Raw genomic sequence first — 24,022 nt, 5'->3', positions numbered from 1 at the left:
GGTGATGCCAAGCTCATTCCATCTAGGATCCTCCAAACATGAGCCCTAAACCTAAAGGCATATGTCAATCATAGATTCTTTATGCTCTTGCCAAGTCCATCTTCAATTCCCGTGACAGATTTTACTGATATCAATGTTTCTTAGTTAAAAAGAAAAATGTCTCACTACTTTGCAAATTCTAATACTCGGATCTCCTGAATGCCAGAGCTAGAGTCACTCGGTAGTCCCCCTTCATGCTGGACTAAGATTACAAAGTCTAGCTCATGCCTAAAACACTAGCTCTTATACCGTGTTAGAGACCATCAACCAAAAATCTCCTCGAAAACCGGATTGCAAGGAAAGAATTGTGCAACTTATCTACTTCGCAAATTCTAAGCAGCATATTGTGATCAGAAAGAAATAACTCTGCAGGGTACATTCCTTAATGGATAAGTCCATTCTCACTCCGAAAATCTTGAAGCCGAACTCAATCTCTGATATTGGATCACAGAAACCTCACAATGGATGGAATCAAAGCCATTGAGTATCCCAGATTTTATGCTATTGCAGTTTTAATCTTTAGGTCATGAGCCAAAAATCAAATTCAAAAACCTATTTAGGACCAACTCAATACATGTATCATGTTGGTCCTGTGTTTTATAATCAAAAGCGAACTCCCCATCTGGATTCCGAGTTTAGTTAACAAGTTGACGGATCATAATTCAAATGCTTGTCTTAGTTATTTGTAAACGGATATGTATAAAACAACCACCTGATCTTATATTAATGACAACAATAATAACTTATGCAGGACATATCCCAAATAGTTAACATGGTTTATAGAACATTTTATCTTAATTTTCGGACTCTAACGAAATGATAAAAAAATAAACACGTAATTCAACGACCATCCATGGTGGTAATAGTTGCATCATCTATTGAAGATTTTATCTGCTGAGATGAACTTACAGTTCGTCTTTGTGTAAATGCAGATCGCTTCGGAGTAGGAAGAGTTGTAATTTCACCTGTAAGCATCGAAAGAGTTGTCATCATGGTTGGTCTGTCCACTGCATATTCTTGCACACACAACAACCCCACATGTAAGCATCTCAACATTTCAGCCTCGAAAACTGATTCAGACAACAATATTGGATCGATCAACAACCCCATCTTGTTTTCTTTCCATATTTTCCACGCCTGAAACAAAATACCCAAAGCTCATGTACTTTCATACACCAGTATGTATAATGTTGCTAGAGTACTTATCTGCTTGAATAAATTAAAAGTAATCCATCAAGACTTACATATTCCGAAAGACTTATTGGAAGCCCATCTTGATAAAAGTTAGTACTTCTTTCTCCACTTACAATCTCCAGAAGCAAAACCCCGAAACTGAAAACGTCGGACTTTTCTGAAAATTGACCTTCCATTGCATACTCAGGAGCCATATAACCACTGCGTTAAAAATTTTGAATGAAAAACACATACTGATTTTGAAACATGTTTGATAGTGTATAAAGAGCAATCAAAATTGAGGAAAAGTAGCCTTATATATATTTGTATACTTACTATGTTCCGACTACCCTGTTAGTGTTTGCTTGGAATTCATCTCCACAAAAAATTCTTGCCATTCCGAAGTCCGAAATTTTAGGAATCAGATCTTCATCTAACAAGATGTTACTCGCTTTAAGATCTCTATGAATGACTTTTAATCTTGAATCTGTGTGAAGATAGAGAATTCCTCGACTTATCTCCTCAATAATTTGATTTCGTTTTCTCCAGTCTAAGATTACTCGTTTGGTTGGATCTGATCAAAGAGCACCATATATATAGAAACATGTCAAGTAGATCCATAACATATAGAAGAAAGACAATCTAGGAAATATATTGAATAAGCGTAGAGAAATCCAGATGTAGAAAAATCAAACCGAAGAGAAATGCGTCCAAGCCTTTGTTTGGCAAGTATTCATAGATCAACATCTTCTCTTCTCCTTCAAAACAACAACCTAAAAGTCTAACAAGATTCTTGTGTTGGAGTTTAGAGATCACAATGACTTCATTCTTGAACTCTTCTAAACCTTGTCCGGAGCTCTTCGATAGCCTTTTCACCGCTATTTCTTTTCCATCAAATAAAATCCCCTGCGGAGATAATTGAATACGTTACTCGTAATTTTACAATCTGAGTAACATGATGAGTGATTTGAGCAATATCAAAATAATATAATCCAACTACCTTGTAGACGGAACCAAACCCACCATGCCCAATCTTATTTTCTTTGGAGTAGTTGTTCGTAGCAATACCCAGTGTTTCTATATCAAATATATTGAGGTCTGGGTTTGCACCGACTGCGTTTCGCTCTGATTGATTGCCAATGCCATCGGAATCACCAATTTCGAATAAATGATTCATGCCTTTCTTCCTTTTTCCTATTTTGACAATGAAAATTCATGAGATGAACGAACTTAACAAGATTTTGTAGAGATATATATTAGCAATCCTAACCAGGTACCTCTTTCTTTCGAAATCCTTCTCCAAATAAAATATGTGCAGAGAATCAGTATAAGCACTCCTATAGAAACTGTAATTATGATAATATGCTTCATATGTCTCTTCTTGTCTGCATCTACAAGGAACAATCCAATAATGTATATTACAACCTGTGAGAATAGTCCCACACGGGAGAAGGGGTAACTAGCAACCAAGAATATAATATAGGTTCTCTCCACTCGTTACCAATTGGTTTTGAGTTGGATGACCACAAACTTAACCGAACATAATATCAAACATGGAGATAAAGAAAATTAGGCCTTACTGAGTTCTGAATATGCAACTCGCAAGTGAATATCAGCTCCGACCTCAGAGTAGTTAGAGAATTTCTGTATGTCGATTAAATTCCCATTCCACCACATACATCCGATGTTTCTATCGTAGGAGTAAGCTGTGCAAGAGCAGTTTTTCAAACACTTATTTTGGCATTCCTCTGTGGTTTCCGCTCTCCAAGAATTGACATAATCGGGAACTTTCATCCACTCCAGTTTCAAGAACCCGTCTGCTTCATTATTAGTTTTTTCATTCATTCTTTCACACTGCAATTCTGTTTTCCTCACACACCCACCGGACCAATTCCCTTCACTCCATTCATTTTCGAATTTCGGCTTGAACCCTGTCAAGCAACTACATATTGGCGAGTTTAATACATCACAGCTTCCGAAAGTTCCACAGTAACCATAAACATCACACTCTGATACCCTTGAAGACCAATTGTCTATCCATTCCTTTTTTGCTTCAATCCATATCTTTTGTGTAAATGTACCATTAGAGTCTAAGACAAATCCATAAATGTAATTTTTGAATAAATCAGGAAGAGTTAGATAAGCAGTTTCTTCTTGATTATTTCTTATAACATCAAATGCATTATACTTATGATACATTATCGGTACTCCTATAAAAATGATTTTGTTCCATGGACCACTTTGCCAATGCCGTCTATTATCTGAGACACTCGTGATAATTAACTGAGGGATGTCTGAAGGGTCTAACTCCAGAATGAAGTTCCCAGTTGAAGGATCAGAATCTTTATCTTTCCATGATGTTAAAACTCGTTTCTCACCTGTTTTCAAGTTAAAACCAATTGTCATATTTGCCAAGTATGTGTTTGATGGTTGCTCAAAACTCTCCCATATGATCCTTCCGTTACCAATTTTTTCTCGAAGAACAAGATTACCCGAATCTGATAACTCAGCCATGGTACTGTTAGAAGTAAAGACAGTGACATTTGTTGTCCACAATACGTTTCCTCGTCCATTCAAAACTACAAGATTTCCATCCTCTGCAATCTTAAGAATACCTGTTGAATCGTTTACTGGATTGTTTCTATTAGCAACCCAAATTGTGGTCTGTTCAGAAACTTTAGTGTACCAAATTCCGACATAACGATATGATGAATTACGAGGGCTAAAGAAGCCTAGACTGTAGTTTTCTTCTAAAGAAACTACAGTTTGAGAGTCTGTTACATATTGGATGGATGTAATAGAATTTATTGCATAGCAATGAAGAGTTGTGAAAGAAAGGGTGAAGAAGAGATTAGGAAGAAACATGATTTTTCTTTTACTACCCATAAGAATTGGTTTACAAATTTTCTCACAAAAGACCAAAACAAGTAAGCTAAACAGAAGGAGAAGTGATTTAGTTTTTATAATGTGAAAGGGTAAGAGGAGTTTTGCCTGTAGAAAGCTTTTATTCAGCTGAAGCACTTCTGTTGCCAAGGTGATACTGCCCTTTTTATGAAGGAAATCTAAGTCAAAGTCAAACAAAATAGCAATTAGTTGAAGGAAAAAAAGGCAAAAATATCTCAAAAAAGAAGTTCATTTTACTTTTCGAAACAAACAGATAGAGGGAGAGAGATGGTTGTAGTTTCCTACCGATTTCATTCCGTCAAGGTCAAGGGCGTGGGGGTTTCGATCCTTGAATAGTTTCATTAAGTACCAATACCATGAGTTAGCAGAGTCAAAGTCATGGAGTTATGATCAACCATTCAATTTTAGAGACACCCAAGTATATAGGGAACTGTTTGGTCCACCAATTAAATGTCTTTTGTAGATTGTTTTTTGTCAGTAGATATACATGGATATTTACAATAACACACAAGTTGGATTTTTCAAACAGCAACAGCAAATAACTGTCTCTAAGTATCTTCAATCCCAACGAATTGCTCAACATGCTAATTTACTTCTTATACTGTTAAGTTTGTGGTCATCCAACTCAAAACCAATTGGCAATGAGTGGAGAGGACCTATATCTTATATTCTTGGTTGCTAGTTACCCATTCTCCCATGTGGGACTATTCTCACATATACACGCAAGTTTTGCATTTGAAAATGCTCCTTACCTAATCAGTAGATTATACAGCTACTGCGCAACTACAGACTCGAAAACCCCGGCAGCAGATTCTGCAATTTGAACTCCAATGCCAGTGAAAACAGATGCTTTGCCCAGTATTCAACGGCCTTCAATGGTGGTAATAGTTACTTTGTTTATTGAAGGTTGCTTTGGAGTAGGAAGAGTTGCAATTTCACTTGTAAGCATTGAAAGTGTTGTCCAAATAGTTGGTCTGTCAACTGCAAATTCAGACTCGAAAAATGAATGCATCTCAATACTTCAGACTCGAAAAATGATTCCGAAGACAAAAGTCGGATTGATAAATGACTGCATCATGTTTTCATTGCACAATTTCCATGCCTGAAACAAGAAATTCAAGACCATGTACTTGCTTGGATAAGTAAAGATAGTGTTGTTAAATGGTCTGTTTGGATGAAGGAAACTAGGAAATAAGAATCCTTAGAAAAATGATCTCCGTTGATTTTCAAATTAAAGGGGCAGCCTCGACGAACCTCCAGTTTTCATATTTTGTTTTTCACATCTTGTTCGTCGTTTATGGACGGGCAAAGAAAGGTAGTCCATCAGATAGCTGCTTCACGATGCTTTATCATCTTGAAATCTTGTTCATAATCTTTTTTCTAATAGCATCTAACATTGCGGTAATAGGAAGAAGCAGTGCCTTTTTTTATCATTGAATTAAAACTTTCAGAAAGTTGAGAAGAGATTACTCCGTTCCTATTTAATATAGAACTTAAGTACAAAAGATTAGTAGAATGAAAATGCGGTTAACAACATAACTTTACGATCTATAACTTCAGCAGGTTATATACTTCAAAGTTTATAGAGCTGCTAGAGAGTGAATCATGTCTGTAGCATAGAACTTATTAACTACATTAAATTAAAACGTAACTAGCAACATTAATGTATTTGCGGAAGCACTATCGGGAATGGAAAGTGCAGATGAAAGTAATTGGTGACAAGCGTAATTGTGTATGTAACATAAATACCTTTGTCCAGGAAAAAAAATGAGTCTGCCCATGTTTCTCGATTTAGAGATTCGAAAAATCTAGACACATTGGATCCACCCATCTCCACCATATGATCAACTGTTGACTGATACTCACTTATAGGTAATGCCAGGGCCGACTTAAACATTAAATTGTAAAAATACTTGGACCTTCATGCTCCATTGCGTATTCTAACATTGAGGTTGCACCTTGAACGCCATGCACAATAAGAGCGATGAGTTGTCGGAAACACACTCCTGACTCCATTGATAATTCCAGCATGTTTGTCCGATATGAAGGTGTATATTTTTTCAACATCCACAACAAACTTAAGGTTTCGAAAAAATCAATCCTAGTTATCCTCATGTTCCACATCGACTACAGCATACGCAATTGGAAACAAACCTGGAAGGGGCACAAAAGAAATAACTAAATGCAGTGAAGATCATGCAAGAAACATAATATAATACACAACAACATAAACTTTGGTGTTGTAGATGATTAGAATAATATTGAATTAAAAAAAATGTGAGGGCAACCATTAAATGCATACATACCATTGTTGGCATCCTTTGTAGCGGCAGCGAGGATGCAACCATTAAATCTTGTCTTTGCAAAAGTTCCATCGACATAAATAACAGGTCGACAATGTTGAAAACCAGAACTAGATACACGAAGCGCAATAAAACCTCTAACAAACCTATGACTATTTTCATCAACTTGCAAATCAATTCGGCTGATAAGATTGGTACATTCCAATGCATCTAACTACCACTTCAGCTTCGCGTAAAATTTGCCTTTTTCACCAAATGCTTTGTTCATTGCAAACGTCTTACCACCATAAGAATAGTAGTAGCTCAAATCAATGTCATAGTCTTTGAGAAATTTTCTCGTAACATCATTTATACTAATGTTTGGATATTTTTTAATATCCTTTGCCATGAGATGACCGGCCAACTTAGAGTTGGGTTTGGGTTCACTAGGCTTAATGATGAAATCTGCACAATCATGTTTTTGTTCTATCTACATCCATAAGTAATGAGTCTGCAACTGCCCCAAAAAATAAAGTTCCAGATGATCATACCTCCGTTTATGACATGACTGGTTTCGATGACCTATTTCCGGTTAGTGTAGAAAGACAGAAAATAGAAAGAGAGGGAAATAAATGGATAATAAAGAAAATATTGGATGCCTCGAAAATGCCAATCGAGAGGTGTAATTGGGCTTGATTTGAGGTGTAAATAATTGGTCGCCTTTATTTCCTGTTAGGGCCCAAAAGGTGGGCTTTTTAACCGAAAATTTCAATAGTTCTCATTTAGGGCTTTACGCAGCTATTGAAACTTTTTTTTTTTTTTTTTTGAGAAATCGACTACAATCTACGTTATTTTTTACAAGGTATTTGATACGTCATGAAGATGTGATGAGCACGATAACCACCTAATTTAAACCATAATGAAAGAGGCCTAAAACCCGACAATATGAAAGAGATCTAAAGCCCGACAAATTTATTACAATGTTTACTATAGATATATATATATATATTGCTTAAATTACATGAGATAAATGCAAGATGCTGCCACTTATTTGATTACTCGCTTTGGATAGAAGCTATTGCATGTACCATTCTCTCTGTTACTTTTCAATTCTGAAGTAGTTTAATGTTTTCTGTTGGTAGATTGAATATTTTTCCTTCACTAGAAAAGTGGGTAATGATCTAGATGTTTAATATTTTTGACTCCATGATAGAATAAAGCCAGTTGATTTTGTCATTCTGTTGAGGTTAGCAAAAGATGCATTTGGTATATGATATTGTTCTTAAATCTTTGGTATATGATATTGTTCTTAAATCTCTTCATGGGAGAAAAAAGACGAAGAAAAAGATTAAACAAAGAAAAAATCTCATTAAGGTCGTTGACGAGACGACGACTACTTATGTCCAAGAATATAGTAAGAAAATACTAATTAGAGAAAGGGTAATAATGGAAACAGGTGTGAAAGTTAACTGACGATTTTATAAAACGGAGTCACTTTTTAATTTGAAAAAAACAAGGAGCCAAAAGGCAAGTTGGTCACAAACTAGAGAACCAAAAAGCTAAAACATGGACCTTAAACCATAGCCAAAGTGAGCAAAGGGCATTGAAGTGGAGACACTGACTGACATATTATGCACCATCCAACAACCTAACTGAAGATAAATGTGAAAGGGACAAGTATTAGAAAATCTAACAGTCTTTCATCTGACACTTTGATTCATATTTAGGGATTTATATAACATCTTGTTTTTTTTCGAGTTCAAGCAAATCGAGTCAAGGTCAAGTAAAGCAGAGTCTTGAATATAGAGAAGTCATAGTCATGAGCATGCCAGTTTCTTACAGGACCCATTGAATAATTTCATCAATTATCAATATTCCATAAGTATATCAGAGTCAAGGTCATACAGATTTCATCAATCATTCAATTTTACAGCTCCATATTATTAGTTAGACCCCCCCCCCCCCCCCCCCCTTTCCCCAGTGGCCGATTGTCTGGTCCCGTTATTAAATGTTGAAGTCGAGATGGATCTACCCTCACCAATAACTCATAATGTCAAGATCATTTCATTCACATATTTTTCTTTTCAGTGGGTTTACCATAATAAGAAAATCTGATGTCCTCCCATCTATTTTACATTTTCAAGTACACGTCTACTGACATGCTCAAAATGGCCTAGTTGAGAGAAAGCAGAGGCTTGAGACAAGGGTCTCACCATGCGAATTTACTTCTTACATACTCGAAATTATGCATTCGTAACTACGCCTTAATGATGAATCAATTCTCTACTCCTATCTTACTTTTGTAAGGTCGTAAGTCTTGGCAGTTATTCACACCTAGGGTCAAAAGATTCATGGTTTTGTTCCTAACAAAAACTCTCCATGCCAAAATGCCTCCAAACTTACTAAGCTTGAGCAAGCACCTATAACCCACAGTGGAAGCTCTCCCAAGCTACGTGGGACTCACATTACTGTACACATATTTGCCCTACAAAGACTCCAAAACTCAAGTTCCAATTTAGTATATGCTTTCCAGGATTACTGGGTGGTGGTAAAAGCTATTTTGCTTAGTCAGAAGACATAGTTGACATGAACTCGAATCAGAAGACATAGTTGGTCTGCATGTAAATGATGGTTGCACCGCTAAATATCACGATTGAAGAGTCATGATTGACAAGCTCAATGTGTCATTATGGTCTTATATGTCCCAAATCAAAGAAGAACACCTATGCATATGCATCTGGCGTCCTAGGCAAGTACAATAGATACATATGAAATTGTTATTTTATTTATAAACATCAGCGTAATATCTGCACGATATATCCTTGACAGTTGACACAGTTTGTGGAAAATTATTTTAAGATATTTCTAATCAAATGAATTGGACATAAATAACTCACCGGCCTTGAATGGTGGTAATAGTTGCATCATTTATTGAACATTTTGGTTGGTTCAACTGCGATGAACTTGAATCTGAAGATGCAATTGGTCTCTGTGTAAATGCAGGTTGCTTAGGAGTAGGAAGAGTTGCTATTTCACTTGTAAGCATTGAAAGTGTTGTCTTCATAATTGGTCTGTCCACTGCACATTCTTGCACACACAACAACCCCACATGTATGCATCTCAGAATTTGAGGTTCGTAAATTGGTTCCGAGAACAATATCGGATCAATCAATAACTCCGTCTTGTTTTCGTTCCACAATTTCCATGCCTGATATGAAAAAGTCAAGATCATGTACTAGCTCAGACAAGTAAAGATAACAATAAGTCTAGGGAGCCCGCCATATGGGGACTCCCTATGACCCGTCAAACCCATTTGGGCTAAAAGACAAAGAAAATTCTAGAGAGAGAAAGTGGTTTAGTCTTTGTCTTTTAGCCCAAATGGGTTAGACAGGTCATAGGGAGTCCCCATATGGCGGGCTCCCTAGGCTTAAAGTGCTCGAATAAACTGAAAATAATTGAGGAAGACTTACATATGCCGAAAGGCTTAAGGGAAGCTCTTCATGGTAAAAGCTAGAACTTCTTTTTCCACTTACAATCTCTAAAAGCATAACTCCGAAGCTGAAAACGTCTGACTTTTCAGAAAATCGACCTTCCATTGCATACTCAGGAGCCATATAACCACTGCAATACGATTACTATATGAAAAAAATTCTGGTTCTAAATGATATTTAACAATGTCCTCGTAACTATCAATATATGAAGAGGAAGAACTAGGTAGTTTTTGCGTTGTTTGAATCAGAATCATCTAAATCAAACAGATAAAATATCAACCTGAATCAGCCTTTCAGACGAGCAGAGATAATGAGTCAAACAAAAACAAACAATTTCGAAGCCGTCTTAGAGAAAAAACAAACACTACATAGTCACATAAATGTATATACTTACTATGTCCCTACAACCCTTCTAGTATTTGCTTGGAGTTCATCTCCACCAAAAATCCTTGCCATTCCAAAATCTGAAATTTTAGGAATCAAGCCTTCATCTAACAATATATTACTTGGCTTTAAATCTCTGTGAATGACTTTTAATCTTGAATCTCTATGGAGATAAAGAATCCCTCGACTTATCCCCACGATAATTTGAAATCGTATCTTCCAATCTAAGATTGCTTGTTTGGTTGGATCTGATATAAAAATACAAGTATCATAGATTGGAAAGACATATGCGGAAGTGTACGTTACATGCGTAAGAATTCAATTAATCGGACGCAAAAATCTTACCAAAGAGAAATGCATCCAAGCTTTTATTGGGCAAGTATTCATATATCAACATCTTTTCTTCCCCTTCAGAACAACAACCTAAAAGTCTAACCAAGTTTCTGTGTTGGAGTTTCGAGATCACTATAACTTCATTCTTGAATTCCTTTAAGCCTTGTCCAGAGCTTTTAGAAAGCCTTTTCACTGCTATTTCTTTTCCGTCAAACAAAGTTCCCTAACGAGATATTTCAATATCTTACCCGTAATTTTTGCAATTTGAATAACATGAAGAATTGAAGAGTGATTTAATTAGTAAAAAGTGATATATCTAACTACCTTATAGACTGAACCAAAACCACCATGTCCAAGCTTATTTTTGCTGTTAAAGTTGTCTGTAGCAGTAGCCAGCGTTTCGATATCAAATATCCTAAATTCTTGGTTTGCACCATCAGAATCGAATAACTGGAGTTTCTTTCCTTTTTTCCTTTTTCCTGTTTCAAAATTAGTATATATTAAACCAACTAAACTAGATAAGTTGTCTTAGCTTCTTAGAGATATAAATAAATCCTGGCAAGTCACCTCTTTGTTTTGACATACACCTGAAACTAAAATACGTGCCGAGAATCAGTATAACCATTCCTGTAGAGACTGAAATTATGATAACTTTCTTTAATTCTCTCTTCGTATCTGCAATTAGTACATAATATCAGTCAATAAAGATAAAAAAAAGTGTAGAATTTTAAAGTTTGTAGACATCCATCTCCCTCCACCGCGGAGTTCTTTGAGCCTAACATGTGTCATTTTCGAATCACATGCATATTAAGCTATCACGACTATCATGTTACATACCATGTTAAGTTTGTGGACTTCAAACTCAAAAATCAATTGGTATAAGTGGGGAGGACTTAGAAAATATGTTTTTGCTTACTGTTGTACTATTTTTACCATGTGGGACTATTCTCACAAAGAAGTGAAGGCCTTACCAAGCTTTGAATACGGAATGCGCAAGTAAAAATCAGCTCCGGCCTGAGAGAAGTTAGAGAATTTCTGTACGTCGATCAATTTTCCAGACCACCACATACACCCAATTTCACTCTCATAAGAGTAAGCTATGCAAGAACAGTTGTTTAAACACTTCATTTGGCAATCCTCTGTGTTATCAGCTACCCTAGAATTGACAAAATCAGGAACTTTCATCTTCTCCAGTTTCAAGAAGTCATCTGCTGCTTCATTAGAATTTTTAGTTTCATTCTTTCTCTCACACAGCAATTCTGTTTTTCTCTCACACCCACCAGACCAATTCCCTTTCTTCCATTCTATATCAAATTTCGGTTTGAACCCTCTCAAACAACTACATATTGGTGAACTCAATGCATCACAGCTTCCAAAAGGTCCACACTTACCGTAAATGTCGCACTCTGAGAGTCTTGAGTACCAATTATCGACCCATTCTTGGGTCGTTACATGCCAATCTTGTTGTGCAAGTTTTCCATCAGATTCTAAGAACAATCTTATTATTATGGGTGAATATTCATCACCTAGAGTTATATATGTAGTTCCTTCTTCATCGTCTTTAGTAATATTAAATCTGTTCCCAGAGAGGCTATGCATTTGCGGTATGCCTATAAAATTTTGATTGTTCCATGGACCACTTCGCCAATATAGTCGATTATCTGAGACTTTCTTGATAATTAACTGAGAAAAGTTTGAAGGGTCTAATTCAAGTATGAAGTTTCCAGTTGAAGGATCTGAATTTGTATCTCTCCATGATGTTAAGACTTTTTCCTCACCTGTTTTCATGTTAATACCAATCTTCATAGTTGGCAATAATGTGTTCGAGGGGTGTTCGAAACTCTGCCATATGACCCTGCTTCCATTACTAAATGATTCTCGGAGAACAAGATTACCCGAATCCAACAACTCAGCCATGGTACTATTAGAGGTGGAGAGACTAACATTTGTAGTCCATAAAACATTCCCTCGTCCGCTTAAAACAACAAGATTTCCATCTTCTGCAATCTTTAGAACACCCGAAGAATCGTTCATTGGTTTGTTTCGGTTAGCAACCCAAACTGTGGTGTTTCCAGGAATAATGTTGTACCAAACTCCAACATAACGATTTGTAGAACTACCCAGGCTAAAGAAGCCAAGTCTGAAGTTTTCTTTTGAGGAAACTATAGTTTGGGAGCCTGTTATGTATTGAGTGGATGTAAGAAAATCTAATGCATAGGAATGAAGAGTTATGAATGAAAGGGTGATGAAGAGTGAAAGAAGAAATATGAATTTTCTTTCACTACCCATTATTGTTATTTACTTGCTTGTTTCAAACTATTTCTTACTGAAATAGAAAAGAAGTAACATGTACTAGAGAGAAAGAGAGATGCAGTTTATTAAAGAGTTAATCAAAGAAAACTTTCATACTTGTTTTTATTGTAATTTCTTCTTAATGATGAATCAATGTGGGGTTGTTGTGTGTGCAAGGATATGCTGTGGACAGACCAATTATGAGGACAACACTTTCAATGCTTACAAGTGACATTGCCATCAATTCTTCACTGCCTTGACCGTAAAGGAAGATAAAGTAAATTTTAAATCATTGAGATTTAAAAAAATCAGATGATGGAGAAATGTGGTCAAGAACATACCACATCAGCTTCCAAAGTCATTTTGTCAGAGAGAGAGAGAGAGAGAGAGAGAGAGAGAGAGAGACAGCAAGAGTTGTGGTTTACCACTAGTTTCATGTAGGTAGTCTTGCAGTTGAGATGGAACTACCCATATTAATACTCATTTCATTTAGGATCCTCCTAACATGTGCTCTAAGGCCTAAAGGCACATGTTAAATCATATATTCTTTCCACTCTTACCAAGCCCATTTTCAATTCCCCTAACGGATTGTACTGATTCCGATGTTTCTAAGTTAAAAAAAATCTCTCACTACTTCGCAAATTCTAATCCTCGGGTCCCCTGAATGCCAAAGATAGAGTCACTCGTCAGTCCCCCTCCATGCCGGACTAAGGTTACTAAGTCTAGCTCTGATACCACGTTAGAGACCATCGACCATATGTCTCCTCGAAAACCGGCTTACAAGGAAAGAATCGCCAACTTATCTTACTTTGCAAATTATAAGTAGCATATTGTTATCAGAAAGAAATAAATCTGAAGATGCAGGGTATGTATCTTAATCGGTGAGTCCATTCTCAATCGGAAAATCCAGAGGCCCAACTCTATCTCGATATTGGATCATAGAAACCTCATTGTGGATGGAATCAAAGCCATCGAGTAAACAAGCAGAGCATGTACGACTATGAGGATCCCCGTTTTTATGCTATTGCAGTTTTAATCTTTAGGTCACGACTCATGAGCCGAAAATCACCATCAAAGACTTATGGTGGACGAACTCAATACGTGTGTCATGTTGGTCCTGTATCTTATAATCAAAAGCGAACCACCCCATCTGGATTATGAGTGTAGTTAACAAGTTGACGTATCATATCTCTCTTGTAAATCACGTATACAAATGCTTGTGTCTTAGTTATGTGCAACCGATATATATATATATAAAACAACAACTTGATCTTATATTAATGACAACATTTATAACTTCTGCAGGACATATCCCAAACAGTTGACACGGTTTATAGAAAATTGTATCTTAATTTTCGGACTCTAACGAAATGAAAATAAATAAAATAAACACACAAGTTAACGACCATCCATGGTGGTAATACTTGCATCATCTATTGAAGATTTTATCTGCTGAGATGAACTTACAATTGGTCTCTGTGTAAATGCAGATCGCTTCGGAGTAGGAAGAGTTGTAATTTCACCTGTAAGCATCGAAAGAGTTGTCATCATGGTTGGCCTGTCCACTGCATATTCTTGCACACACAACAACCCCACATGTAAGCATCTCAACATTTCAGCCTCGAAAACTGATTCAGACGACAATATTGGGTCGATCAACAACTCCATCTTGTTTTCGTTCCACATTTTCCACGCCTGAAACAAAATATTCAAAGCTCATGTACTTTCTCAGACCAGTATGTATAACGTTGCTACAATGCTTATCTGCTTGAATAAATTAAAAGTAATCCATGAAAACTTACATATTCCGAAAGACTTATGGCAAGCTCATCTTGGTAAAAGTTAGTACTTCTTACTCCACTTACAATCTCCAGCAGCAAAACTCCGAAACTGAAAACATCGGACTTTTCTGAAAATCGACCTTCCATTGCATACTCAGGAGCCATATAACCACTGCGTTAAAATTTTGTAATGAAAAACACATACTGATTTTGAAACATGTTTAATAGTGTAGTGAAAGCAATCAAAATTAAGAAAAACTAGGATAATATATATATACTTACTATGTTCCGACTACCCTGTTAGTGTTTGCTTGGAATTCATCTCCAAAAAAAATTCTTGCCATTCCAAAGTCCGAAATTTTAGGAACTAGATCTTCATCTAACAAGATGTTACTCGCTTTAAGATCTCTATGAATGACTTTTAATCTTGAATCTGTGTGAAGATAGAGAATTCCTCGACTTATCCCCTCAATAATTTGATTTCGTTTTCTCCAGTCTAAGATTATTCGCTTGGTTGGATCTGATCAAAGAGCACCATATATATAGAAACATGTCAAGTAGATCCATAACAGATAGAAGAAAACTAATCTCACAAATATATTGAATAAGCGTAGAGAAATCCAGATGTAGAAAAAATCAAACCGAAGAGAAATGCGTCCAAGCCTTTGTTTGGCAAGTATTCATAGATCAACATCTTCTCTTCTCCTTCACAACAACAACCTAAAAGTCTAACAAGATTCTTGTGTTGGAGTTTAGAGATCACAATGACTTCATTCTTGAACTCTTCTAAACCTTGTCCGGAGCTCTTCGATAACCTTTTCACCGCTATTTCTTTTCCGTCAAATAAAATCCCCTGCAAAGATAGTTCAATACATTACTCGTAATTTTACAATCTGAGTAACATGAAGAGTGATTTGAGCAATATCAAAATAATAAAATCCAACTACCTTGTACACGGAACCAAACCCACCGTGCCCAAGCTTATTTTCTTCGGAGAAGTTGTTCGTAGCGTTACCCAGTGTTTCTACATCAAATATATTGAGGTCTGGGTTTGCCCCAATTGCGTTTCGCTCTGATTCATTGCCAATGCCATCGGAATCATCAATTTCGAATAAATGATTCATGTCTTTCTTCCTTTTTCCTATTTTGACAACGAATATTTACGAGACTGAACAAACTTATCAATATTTTGTAGATATATATATATATATATATATATATATATATATATATATATTAGCAATCCTGACCAGGTACCTCTTTCTTTCGAAATCCTTCTCCAAATAAAATATGTGCAGAGAATCAGTATAAGCACTCCTATAGAAACTGTAATTATGATAATTTGCTTCATATCTCTCTTCTTGTCTGCATCTAAAAGGAACAATCCAATAATGTATATTACAACCTAATAACAAACATTGAGATAAAGAAAATTAGGCCTTACTGAGTTCTGAATATGCAACTCGCAAATAAATGTCAGCTCCGACCTCAGAGTAGTTAGAGAATTTCTGGACGTCGATTAAATTCCCGTTCCACCACATACATCCGATGTTGTTATCATAGGAGTAAGCTGTGCAAGAGCAGTTTTTCAAACACTTATTTTGGCATTCCTCTGTGGTTTCCGCTATCCAAGAATTGACATAATCAGGAACTTTCATCCACTCCAGTTTCAAGAACCCATCTGCTTCATTATTAGTTTCATTCATTCTTTCACACTGCAATCCTGTTTTCCTCACACACCCGCCAGACCAATTCCCTTCACTCCAGTCATTTTCAAATTTCGGCTTGAACCCTCTCAAGCAACTACATATTGGTGAGTTTAATACATCACAGCTTCCGAAAGTTCCACAGTAACCATAAACATCGCAGTCTGATACCCTCGAAGACCAATGGTCGAACCATATCTTTTCTGCTTCAATCCATACTTTTTGTATAAATGTACCATTAGAGTCTAAGACATATCCATATAAGTAATTCTTGTATATATCAAGAAGAGTTAGATAAGTAGTTCCTTCTTGATTATTTCTTATAACATCACATCCCGTATATGCATGATACAGTCCCGGAACTCCTATAAAAATTTCATTGTTCCATGGACCACTTCGCCAATACCGTCTATTATCTGAGACACTCTTGATGATTGCCTGAGGAATGTTTGAAGGGTCTAACTCCAGAATGAAGCTTCCACTTGAAGGATCAGAATTTGTATCTCTCCATGATGTTAAAACTCGTTTCTCACCTGTTTTTAAGTTAAAGCCAATCTTCATATTTGGTATATATGTGTTTGACGGTTGTTCAAAACTCTCCCATATGATCCTTCCGTTACTAAATTTTTCTCGAAGAACAAGATTACCAGAGTTCGATAACTCAGCCATGGTACTGTTAGAAGTAAAGACAGTGACATTTGTCGTCCACAATATGTTTCCTCGTCCGTTTAAAACTACAAGATTTCCATCCTCTGCAATCTTAAGAATACCTGACGAATCGTTTATTGGATTGTTTCGGTTAGCAACCCAAACTGTGGTCTGTTCAGAAACTTTATTGTACCAAATTCCGACATAACGATATGATGAATTACGAGGGCTAAAGAAGCCTAGTCTGAAGTTTTCTTCTAAAGAAACTACAGTTTGAGAGTCTGTTAAATATTGGGTGGAAGTAATAGAATTTATTGCATAGCAACAAAGCATTGTGAAAGAAAGGGTGAAGAAGAGATAAGGAAGAAACATGATATTTCTTTTACTACCCATAAGAATTGTTGTATGGGGTTGTATAAAATTTCTCACAAAAGATCAAAACAAGTAAGCTAAACAGAAGTCTCAAGTGATTTAGTTTTTATAATGTGAAAGGGGAAGAGTTTTTCCTGTAGATAAAGTTACCCAGCTACTCCTTGCTTCAGATATAGAGAGCCTTGATTCAGCTGAAGCACTTCTGTTGCCAAGGTGATACTGCCCTTTTTATGAAGGAAATCTAAGTCAAAGTCAAACAAAAATCAGCAATTAGTTGAAGAAAAGAAAAAGACAAAAAATATCTCAAAAGAGAAGTTCATTTTACTTTTTGAAGCAAACAGAGAGTGGGAAAGTGATAGTTGTAGTTTCCTACCCATTCCATTCTGTAAAAGGTCATGGCCATGGCCGTGGTCGAGGTCCTGGAGGTTACGATTCTTTGAATAGTTTCATTAAGTACCAATACCATGAGTTAGCAGAGTCAAGGTCATGGAGTTATGATCAATCATTCAATTCTAGAGCTGCATATTATTAGTTAAGACACCCAAGTAGGCGACTGTTTGGTCCACCAATTCAATGTTGAAGTTAAGATGGAGGTTCCTTTACCACAAGCTCATTTCATTTATACATTTTTTCAGTAGCATTTAATATGGATATTTACAGTACCACACAAGTTGGATGTTTCAAACTGCAAAACCAAATAACTGTCCCTAAATATCTTCAATCCAACGAATTGCTCAAAATGCAAATTTACTTCTTATACATGCGAGCTGTGCATTTTAAAATGCTCCCTACCTAATCATTAGATTATCTACTGCTACTGACCAATTACAGACTCGAAAATCCCAGCTGCAGATTCTGCAATTTGAGCTCCAATTCAAGTGAAAACAGATGCTTTGCGGCTTTGCCCCGTATTTAACGACCTTCAATCGTGGTAATAGTTACTTTGTTTATTGAAGTTTCTTTCCGGTTCAGCTGAAATGAACCTGAAGCAGGAGAAACAATTGGTCTCTGTGTAAATGGGGGTTGCTTTGGAGTAGGAAGAGTTGCAATTTGACTTGTAAGCATTGAAAGTGTTGTCCACATAGTTGGTCTATCTACTGCAAATTCTTGGACACACAACAATCCCACGTGAATGCATCTCAATATTTCAGACTCGAAAAATGATTCCGAAGACAAAGTCGGATCAATGAATGATTGCATCTTGTTTTCATTGCACAATTTCCATGCCTGAAACAAAAAAGTCAAGATCATGTACTTGCTCGGACAAGTAAAGGTAATGTTGTTAAATGGTCTGTTTGGATGAAGGAACTAGGAAATAAGAATCCTTAGAAAAATGATCTCCGCGGATTTTCCAGTGTCAATTTGGGAACCAATTAGGAATCCCGATAATTCTGAAACTCGGCCATGCATTTTCTATTTGGTCATTCACTTCTTTGCAACAATAAGATATCCTAGTATTTTGTTATTTACAATATTGACCTCATCTTAGATTTTTGATAGTGACCATATGTAAATTTGGCAGAACAAAACTGAATTCATAAACTTATTTTGGAAGTTGTGGCGGTGATGGTGGTGATAGTGTTACCACGTGGTCTGGGGTGTGTTGGTTGTGGTAGTGTTGGTGGTGGTTTCGTGGCGTTCACCTGGGGTTGGTGATTACAGTTAGGTGGCGGTGGTGATAATAAGCTGGCAGCAATGTTTTAAAATACGTTTTCTCCCCTCAAGCCAGTTTGCTATCAGAGGCATGCCTCGATGCATAAAATGCATAAACTATTTTGTTGAAGGGAGGTGACTTCAAATTATATGAAAACATAACATAATATAACATAGCTTTTTTATACTACCGTAATATAAAGTCTGTAAGTGTTTAATAAAAAAAATTCTAATGCTTTATAATGTTGTCCAACAACTCCAAAATAGCACTGAAAATCAACTGCAATTTTTTTTTAATGTTGACACTAAGTATGTACGCGTCAAGGCACCAGGCAACCACTTGCCTCGAGGGTCACCTCGAGGCGTGCGCATCGAACGTTTTTTATAACAGTAGCTGGCGGTGCCCATGGTTTGTTGCTAGGTTTGGTCGTCTTGGTGATAGGTTTGTTTGGACCTAATGATGGTGGTGGTGGTCTTGGATTGGACTTGATGTCATCGTGTTCCTGGTGGTCGTGGCGTGGGGAGGGTTTCGGTGATGGGGTGCAGATGGTTTGGTGGCGGTTATAGTATTGAAATCACTTAAATCATATCAACTCGTAGGGATGAAATATTCGGGAAAGAAATTTGGTGGGATTTGTATTTTCTTGAGACACTTGATTTCTAGGATTTCAGTTTACCAAATAGACCAAGACAAACTCTACGGAACCAGTGTGATATTGACACCTAGACACATAAGAGCCTGCTTATAAACCGTGCCCATTTACTTGAGTCACTACTTTTTTTTTCCTTCATCCAAACAGGCCATAATATAAAGCAAGGAAAACTTACATATCCGGAAAGGCTTAAGGGCAGCTCTTCATGGTAAAAGCTAGTGCTTCTTTTTCCACTCACAATCTCTAGAAGCAAAATCCCGAAACTGAAAACGTCAGATTTTTCTGAAAATTGACCGTCCATTGCATACTCAGGAGCCATATAACCACTGCATTAAAAACTTAAATGAAAACGAATTCTCGTTCTGAAAGATACTATCAAGATTATGAAGAAGAAGAAGACTAAGTCAAGTAAAGATATATACTTACTATGTCCCAACAACCCTTTTGGTGTTTGCTTGGAATTCATCCCCACAAAAAATTCTTGCCATTCCAAAATCTGAAATTTTAGGAATCAAGCTTTCATCTAACAAGATGTTACTTGCCTTCAGATCTCTATGAATGACTTTTAATCTTGAATCTCTATGGAGATAAAGAATCCCTCGACTTATCCCCTCGATAATTTGAATTCTTTTCCTCCAATCCAAGGTTGCTCGTTTGGTTGGATCTGATCAAGAAGCGCCCACAAAAGAAAAGTAAAATAGAAGCAGTAATAGTAGAAAAAGGTGAATTAGAATTGTGTTGAATAAGCGCAGAGAATTCAAGAAGTTGGAGAAAAAATAAACCAAAGAGAAAAGCATCCAAGCTCTTGTTGGGCATGTATTCATAGATCAACATCTTCTCTTCCCCTTCATAACAGCAACCTAAAAGTCTAACCAGATTTCTGTGTTGAAGTTTTGAGATTACTACAACTTCATTCTTGAACTCTTCTAAGCCTTGCCCGGAGAACTTTGAAAGCCTTTTCACTGCTATTTCTTTTCCATCAAACAAAATTCCCTGGAAAGATAATTGAATACGTTGCTCGCAATTATTACAATACGAAATGACATGAAGAGTGTTCTAACCAGTAATAGTATAGACTGCTACCTTGTAAACCGAACCAAAACCACCATGTCCAAGCTTATTCGCTCCGCTAAAGTTGTTAGTAGCCATAGCCAGTGTTTCAATATCAAATATCTTAAGGTCTGGGTTTGAACCAATTATGTTTGGATCTGATTGACTGCCACTAGTATCATCCAAATCGAAGAACGAAAGTTTCATGTTTTTCTTTCTGCCTCCTGGTAACACAATGAGTGTGCAGAAGACAAATTTAACCAGATAAATTTATCTAGGTAAAGAGAAACCGTAGAAAATTTGGCACGTTACCTTTTTGTTTTGAAATCCATCTCCAACTAAAATATGTGCAAACAATCAGTATCATCACTCCTATAGAAACTGTAACTATGATAACTTTCTTTAAATCCTTCTTTTTATCTGCATTCATAAAGGAGAAATCGTTTAATCTAAAATGGAAAAGGAAACCAATTACAGGTAGTTAATTTTAGACATCGGCAAGTAACTAAAATTTGAAATACTTCCATTTCCATGGCTACCGAAGTTTCCATTGAAACCGATTTAACTAAGTTTCTTTTAACAATGCTTTGTGAAGGATACAAAATTTTGAAACTTTTCGGTCGAAATGAGCAAAATCTTTCCACTTCCAGGCTGACCTAAATTTCCACCGAAACCAAAACTTCATTTTTTGGAAACTGGTGAGGGTAAGCTAGCTTATGTTAATAGGCTAATAGCCCTTCAAGGCCAACTCATGTTCGAAACTTACGGACATTTTCTCTCAAAAGAAGATTCAACCCCTAGGACTTGGTATAGTCGATCATAAGAATGGAACCGTTCTATGAGTTGGATATATTTTTCTATTAATAAACAAGTTTATATTTTCAAAGCAAAGACTCAATAACATTTGACCACCACAAGGAAGAATTCAAAATCTGTTTATTTTCTATAAGTTCTTTTTCATGTACTAAACTTCTATCTTAAATTTGTGTTACTATTAGATTGAATCACAGTTAACGAAACTTTCATGAAACAATACACTGTTAAACTCCATTAATCAATAACTTATAGACATGAGTAATTAAGTATATCATTGTCAAAAAAATTAGTCCAAGAGGAAGCAAGAGGTAAGAGAATTTAAGACATACCAAGCTCTGAATACGGAACACGCAAGTACAAATCAGTTCCGGCTTGAAAGTAGTTAGAGAATTTAGAGAATTTCTGTACATCGGTCAAATTTCCAGACCACCACATACACCCAATGTTACTGTCGAAGGAGAAAGCTATGCAAGAACAGTTGTTTAAACACTTGTTTTGGCAACCCTCTGTGTTATCAGCTCTCCACAAATTGACAAAATCAGGGACTTTCATATGCTCCAGTTTCAAGAATCCATCTGCTTCATCCGATTCTCCATCATTAGAAATATTTGTTTGATGTTTTCTCTCACATTGCAATTCTGTTTTCCTCACACACCCACCAGACCAATTCCCATTCCTCCATTCTTTTTCAAATTTCGATTTGAACCCCTTCAAACAATTACATATTGGAGAAGCCAAGGAATCACAGTTTCCGAAAGGTCCACATTTACCGTAAATATCACAGTCCGAAAGTCTTGAAACCCAAGTTTCTACCCATTCTTTGTTCCTTTCGCTCCAACTCTTTCGTACAAAATTCCCATCAGGTTCTAAAGAAAGTCTTATTTGTAAAGGCTTATCTCCATCGCCTAGAGTTAGATAAGCAGTTCCTTCTAGATCGTCTCTATTAACAACGAATCCATTAATATAAACATTATACATTGTAGGCACGCCTAAGAAAACTCTGTTGTTGTATGGACCACTTCGCCAATACAGTCGATTATCTGAGACACTCTTGATGATTAACTGAGTAACGTCTGAAGGGTCTAATTCAAGAGTGAAATTTCCAGTTGAAGGATCAGAATTTGTCTCTCTCCATGATGTCAAAACTCGTTTCTTACCCGTTTTTAAGTTAATTCCAATCTTCATAGTTGGCAACAACGTGTTCGAGGGGTGCTCAAAACTCTGCCATATAAACGATTGGTTACTAAATCTTTCTCGAAGAACAAGATTACCCGAATCCAACAACTCGGCAATGGTACTATTAGAGGTGGAGAGACTAACATTTGTAGTCCATAAAACATTTCCTCGTCCGTTTAAAACAACAAGATTTCCATCTTCTCCAATCTTTAGAACACCTGATGAGTCGTTTATTGGGTTGTTCGGATTAGCAATCCAAACGGCGGTTTGTTCAGCAATATTGTCGTACCAAATTCCGACATAACGATATGTCGAAATACCAGGGCTAAAGAAGCCCAGTCTGAAGTTTTGCTGTGAGGAAACTACAGTTTCGGAGTTTGATATGTATTGGGAGGATGTAATAAAATTCACTGCACTGTAATGAGGAATAATGAATGAAAGGGTGACGAAAATAGAAGGAAGAAACATGAAATTTCTGTTCATACCCATAAGAACTATTTTTCGTATTTGATTTTTTCTAAATATGGAGTACTGAAGTGGAAAAAAGGTAACAGGTTCTAGTAAGAGAGACAGGGAGAGAGAACTTCCTCCAGCCGACTTCGACATTACAATTACTTCTTCTCTTCCTCGGTGCCTCGAGAATTGAGCATATTTATCTTACAAATGATGATCAAAAGAAAAAAGATAAATAGAAGCAAATAAGTTACTCAGGTACTCCTTGACTCAGAAACCAGTGGCTACTACGAACATGAAGATGAAAGAAGGATGATTAAGATAAACTCGAAGTAACAGTTGAAGAAAAACCTGAACCTGAAAGAGCTGATTTGGTTTTCTTCCACAATCCACCTATCCTCCTCATCTTCTCTTCTACTTCTTCTTTAGTATGTTTCCTGACTTGATTTTTCCTCTGTTATAGAGGAAATCTTCTCAGTCAAAATCAAATTCAAACAGACATCAGCATATATCAAAAACAATATTTTATTTTGATTTTAAGGAAGACAGACAGAGACAAAGAGAGAGTTGAAGAGTCATTGTCGAGGTGTGAAAGCCTCGAAAGCAATATATAATCTCAAAAAACATGAATCTCATGTATAACATTCTATTTCTTACTGTCACACTCATCAATTTTTTAACATGAACTAATATGTTACCCTCTTTAGTCTTCCATAAGTTTGAAGACCACAGGAGTAAATCAATATATAAGTACACTGTAATAGTTGCGCCAAAATATAGATTGTCGATATAAAATACACTTGATCCACTACAATA

At 36.4% G+C, this 24,022-nt stretch overlaps 3 protein-coding genes across 6 annotated transcripts; all 3 read right to left on the bottom strand.

The window, feature by feature from the left end:
* Nucleotides 1–737: 737 nt before the first annotated feature.
* On the bottom strand, nucleotides 738–5,593 carry LOC147560306 (G-type lectin S-receptor-like serine/threonine-protein kinase At1g11300). 4 transcript variants are annotated; one of them, XM_086662484.1, is made up of 9 exons: nucleotides 4,869–5,218; nucleotides 3,591–4,274; nucleotides 2,793–3,143; nucleotides 2,490–2,603; nucleotides 2,213–2,406; nucleotides 1,908–2,118; nucleotides 1,549–1,786; nucleotides 1,284–1,434; nucleotides 738–1,176 (listed from the first exon to the last, which is right to left on the bottom strand). In XM_086662484.1, exons 2-9 carry the CDS (start codon nucleotides 4,096–4,098, stop codon nucleotides 880–882), a joined length of 2,064 nt encoding a protein of 687 aa, XP_086518610.1. In that variant the 5' UTR covers nucleotides 4,099–4,274; nucleotides 4,869–5,218; the 3' UTR covers nucleotides 738–879. The 4 variants fall into 4 exon arrangements, with proteins under 4 accessions (XP_086518610.1, XP_086518611.1, XP_086518609.1 ...); XM_086662485.1 differs by lacking the exon at nucleotides 4,869–5,218 and adding an exon at nucleotides 4,402–4,512; XM_086662483.1 differs by having other exon boundaries at nucleotides 2,793–4,274; nucleotides 4,869–5,593.
* A 3,572-nt stretch (nucleotides 5,594–9,165) lies between these two features.
* On the bottom strand, nucleotides 9,166–13,209 carry LOC147560305 (G-type lectin S-receptor-like serine/threonine-protein kinase SD1-13). Its single transcript, XM_086662491.1, has 8 exons — nucleotides 13,125–13,209; nucleotides 11,578–13,036; nucleotides 11,174–11,281; nucleotides 10,931–11,085; nucleotides 10,619–10,829; nucleotides 10,284–10,521; nucleotides 9,869–10,019; nucleotides 9,166–9,606 (listed from the first exon to the last, which is right to left on the bottom strand). Exons 2-8 carry the CDS (start codon nucleotides 12,893–12,895, stop codon nucleotides 9,292–9,294), a joined length of 2,496 nt encoding a protein of 831 aa, XP_086518617.1. The 5' UTR covers nucleotides 12,896–13,036; nucleotides 13,125–13,209; the 3' UTR covers nucleotides 9,166–9,291.
* Nucleotides 13,210–14,148: 939 nt separating this feature from the next.
* Nucleotides 14,149–23,481, bottom strand: LOC147560304 (uncharacterized). The gene is made up of 15 exons (XM_086659255.1): nucleotides 21,907–23,481; nucleotides 21,074–21,181; nucleotides 20,795–20,985; nucleotides 20,494–20,704; nucleotides 20,138–20,375; nucleotides 19,887–20,037; nucleotides 18,320–18,632; nucleotides 17,556–17,646; nucleotides 16,124–17,463; nucleotides 15,937–16,050; nucleotides 15,627–15,820; nucleotides 15,322–15,532; nucleotides 14,962–15,199; nucleotides 14,701–14,851; nucleotides 14,149–14,593 (listed from the first exon to the last, which is right to left on the bottom strand). Exons 1-15 carry the CDS (start codon nucleotides 23,357–23,359, stop codon nucleotides 14,297–14,299), a joined length of 5,301 nt encoding a protein of 1,766 aa, XP_086515381.1. The 5' UTR covers nucleotides 23,360–23,481; the 3' UTR covers nucleotides 14,149–14,296.
* Between the last annotated feature and the right edge of the window lie 541 nt (nucleotides 23,482–24,022).

The sequence above is a fragment of the Eschscholzia californica genome, unplaced genomic scaffold (genome assembly GCF_041429995.1).
Source record: "Eschscholzia californica isolate CP2 unplaced genomic scaffold, dmEscCali1.0.p SCAF_2, whole genome shotgun sequence".
NCBI lineage: Eukaryota > Viridiplantae > Streptophyta > Magnoliopsida > Ranunculales > Papaveraceae > Eschscholzia > Eschscholzia californica.
The sequence above is the reverse complement of the archived record's forward strand: the minus strand, read 5'-3'. Positions and strand labels throughout refer to the sequence as shown.

Coding starts and splice junctions, on each gene's coding strand:
- LOC147560306 (XM_086662483.1), bottom strand. CDS start 4,098: ATGGGTAGTAAAAGAAAAATCATGTTTCTTCCTAATCTCTTCTTCACC. Junction 2,407..2,489: donor AAGGATTTCGAAAGAAAGAG/GTACCTGGTTAG, acceptor TTGTCAAAATAG/GAAAAAGGAAGAAAGGCATG. Junction 2,119..2,212: donor GGTTTGGTTCCGTCTACAAG/GTAGTTGGATTA, acceptor TTATCTCCGCAG/GGGATTTTATTTGATGGAAA.
- LOC147560305 (XM_086662491.1), bottom strand. CDS start 12,895: ATGGGTAGTGAAAGAAAATTCATATTTCTTCTTTCACTCTTCATCACC. Junction 11,282..11,577: donor CATTCCGTATTCAAAGCTTG/GTAAGGCCTTCA, acceptor TACTAATTGCAG/ATACGAAGAGAGAATTAAAG. Junction 10,522..10,618: donor CTTGGATGCATTTCTCTTTG/GTAAGATTTTTG, acceptor TTTTTATATCAG/ATCCAACCAAACAAGCAATC.
- LOC147560304 (XM_086659255.1), bottom strand. CDS start 23,359: ATGTCGAAGTCGGCTGGAGGAAGTTCTCTCTCCCTGTCTCTCTTACTA. Junction 17,647..18,319: donor TACCACGATTGAAGGTCGTT/AAATACGGGGCA, acceptor ACTTTGACTTAG/ATTTCCTTCATAAAAAGGGC. Junction 15,200..15,321: donor CTTGGACGCATTTCTCTTCG/GTTTGATTTTTT, acceptor CTCTTTGATCAG/ATCCAACCAAGCGAATAATC.